We start from the raw sequence: 2209 nt of genomic DNA on the forward strand, positions 1-2209 counted from the left end.
TTCTAAAAGGAGTTGTGAAACGTATCTTCTAAGAGTTTGTAGAAGTGTAGAATTATTTTTGAACTCGTCCTAGAAATGAATAATTTTGCATTGTTTGCTAGTCCTGTATGAGTATATATTGCCCCTGACTTCCACCAGTCTTACACCAGAAACAGTTTTAGTATACATATACGAGTATAGAAAGTCTTCATTCACTGGGATATTTTGGTCACGGTGGAGCTTTCCAAATTACATAGACACCCGGAACACATTCAATAGACCAGTAAGTTGATGGATTAAGTTTTTTGGCAAATGAAATTCTGAAATTATTTACGGCAAGGGTTTATTTCTGATTGTGTTGATTTTCTACGATTTACGGAAAGGGGAAAAATGTATGCTAAACTAGAAATGGCACCTTATAGTGTCGTGGTCGTTGTATTGAATTGGGCAGGGATTTCTCTAGTTAATGTGGCACTTTTCGTAACTCTATAGTGTAGTGTATGCGTGCCACTGTATAGCCTTTGATCGTTGTTGGGTGCTGTACAACCTTAGCACATTGGAAACCACACGGAGTAATGCAAATTGTTTTCAGCCCTTGTTGTTATTTCGATAGACCAGGGATAGATTTAATTTTAGAAGTAGGAACGTGGAACAGAGTAATGTGGGTGCGCGGGCCTTCCACGGGACGAGAAGGTATGAAGGAAGAGGCGGGTCATAGCGACAGAGGTAAAAAGGAATAACGTATTTTTCGCCGTCCCCGTCAGCAACGTCATCAAAACGTAGTTTAAGTGAGCCAATAAGATAATTTAAAATTTTCTTTACGTGTTGGAGCCAGGGGCTCTATACTGGGTCGGACTGAAGTAAATACTAACCTTTCTCCATTCCTACTTCTAAAATTAAATCAAGGGTATTTGTAAATATTTATAGAGTTCGGTAGGATATGAAATAACTATGAAGAAAGTAAGAAAATTCAAGCATGATTACCTTGAAGGCAAGTTAATTATAGTTCTATTTCGGACACTTCAACTGCACCAGAAACTTCGTTAAACATTTTTTTAGATATCCTAGAGTTTATGGACGGAGACATTTGCATGGCGGTGGACATCTTGCACGCTATTACGGCTATTGACAAAATGAATATTTGCGACGACTATAAAGACGACTTGTATAAGGCTAAAGAATTCGTGGCCATCGTGTCCAATGAAATGGTAGTAAGGAAGAGCGCCCATAAACTATTTCGACACAAGTTTCATGAAATGTAAGAAAATAAAAAAAAAAACTGGTAACCAGGAGGCGATTAATTCCCTTTAAAGATAATTTTAAAGAAAGGAAAATATACTTTCAGTTGTCTCCGCATCGTTGAAAGTGGTTTACCGGATTATTTCACGGCATTTGAGATTTGGAAATACGAAAGATGTTTCAAGAAAGTCAACCTGTACCCCGAAGGAGTCGTATCTCTGTCAATGCGAAGCCTTTATCTGCCCTTAACCATTTTGGCAATTGGAGTTGTATCAAGTATACTGGCCTACATTAAGGAGTTAACACGCGTTAACTAAACCTAAGCGTATATAAATATATTACACAAGCACTTATATTAATGCGAAATAATATTCACCAAGTAATTTTATCAAGAAAAAATAGCAACAGCACAGGGATTCTTTATCTACTCGTCTCATGATGATGCTTCGAAAAGTGGGCGGGTACTCAAGTATACTGACGACGTTTTAGTAAAGGTTGCGTCAAAGGATGTGACACAAGTGAAAAGCATCATCACGGCACCAATTTTTCACCCTTTTTGATTTATTTCGTAAAATTAATGTAAATTTTGTTTAGTGATTAAATAAAACTTTGAAAACGTATATATTTCGAACTGATACTTTTAAACTTCTGTAAATGGTTGAATAAACTGAATTAAAGATCAAATTTAGCTCGAAATCATTAACTTTTGAAGTTCAAACGACCATTTCATTGAAACTAAGTGGGAAAACCACGGGTGTAAGACTCTGCCTTCTTCCATCTTGATTTCGGCGCCGGATTTATGGACTTTTTCTATCGTGGACTGCATAAACAAAAGCATTTCTTACACTCAATAACAGTACACAGAATTTTAACGACTAGAGTAGATGCTTTCATTTGCTACAGGAGCAACTAGTTTCTCACATACGATCATAATTTTGGTGAAACTGATTTTTGATGAAGAAGCCATAAATGAAAAGCACTAAATATATAA

The 2209-nt window shown here is 36.5% G+C and overlaps 1 protein-coding gene across 1 annotated transcript; it reads left to right on the top strand.

Annotated features, from left to right (window-relative positions):
• The first annotated feature begins 508 nt into the window (after positions 1-508).
• Positions 509-1838, top strand: LOC149710237 (uncharacterized). The gene is made up of 2 exons (XM_089856007.1): positions 509-1237; positions 1325-1838. The coding sequence occupies exons 1-2, from the start codon at positions 1053-1055 to the stop codon at positions 1533-1535; spliced, it is 396 nt and encodes a 131-aa protein (XP_089712133.1). The 5' UTR covers positions 509-1052; the 3' UTR covers positions 1536-1838.
• Positions 1839-2209: the final 371 nt, after the last annotated feature.

This window comes from Phalangium opilio, unplaced genomic scaffold, assembly GCF_054372755.1.
Source record: "Phalangium opilio isolate 3A_F unplaced genomic scaffold, DU_Popi_V2 ptg000011l_1, whole genome shotgun sequence".
In the NCBI taxonomy this organism is placed as follows: Eukaryota; Metazoa; Arthropoda; class Arachnida; order Opiliones; family Phalangiidae; genus Phalangium; species Phalangium opilio.

Coding starts and splice junctions, on each gene's coding strand:
- LOC149710237 (XM_089856007.1), top strand. CDS start 1,053: ATGGACGGAGACATTTGCATGGCGGTGGACATCTTGCACGCTATTACG. Junction 1,238..1,324: donor CGACACAAGTTTCATGAAAT/GTAAGAAAATAA, acceptor ATATACTTTCAG/TTGTCTCCGCATCGTTGAAA.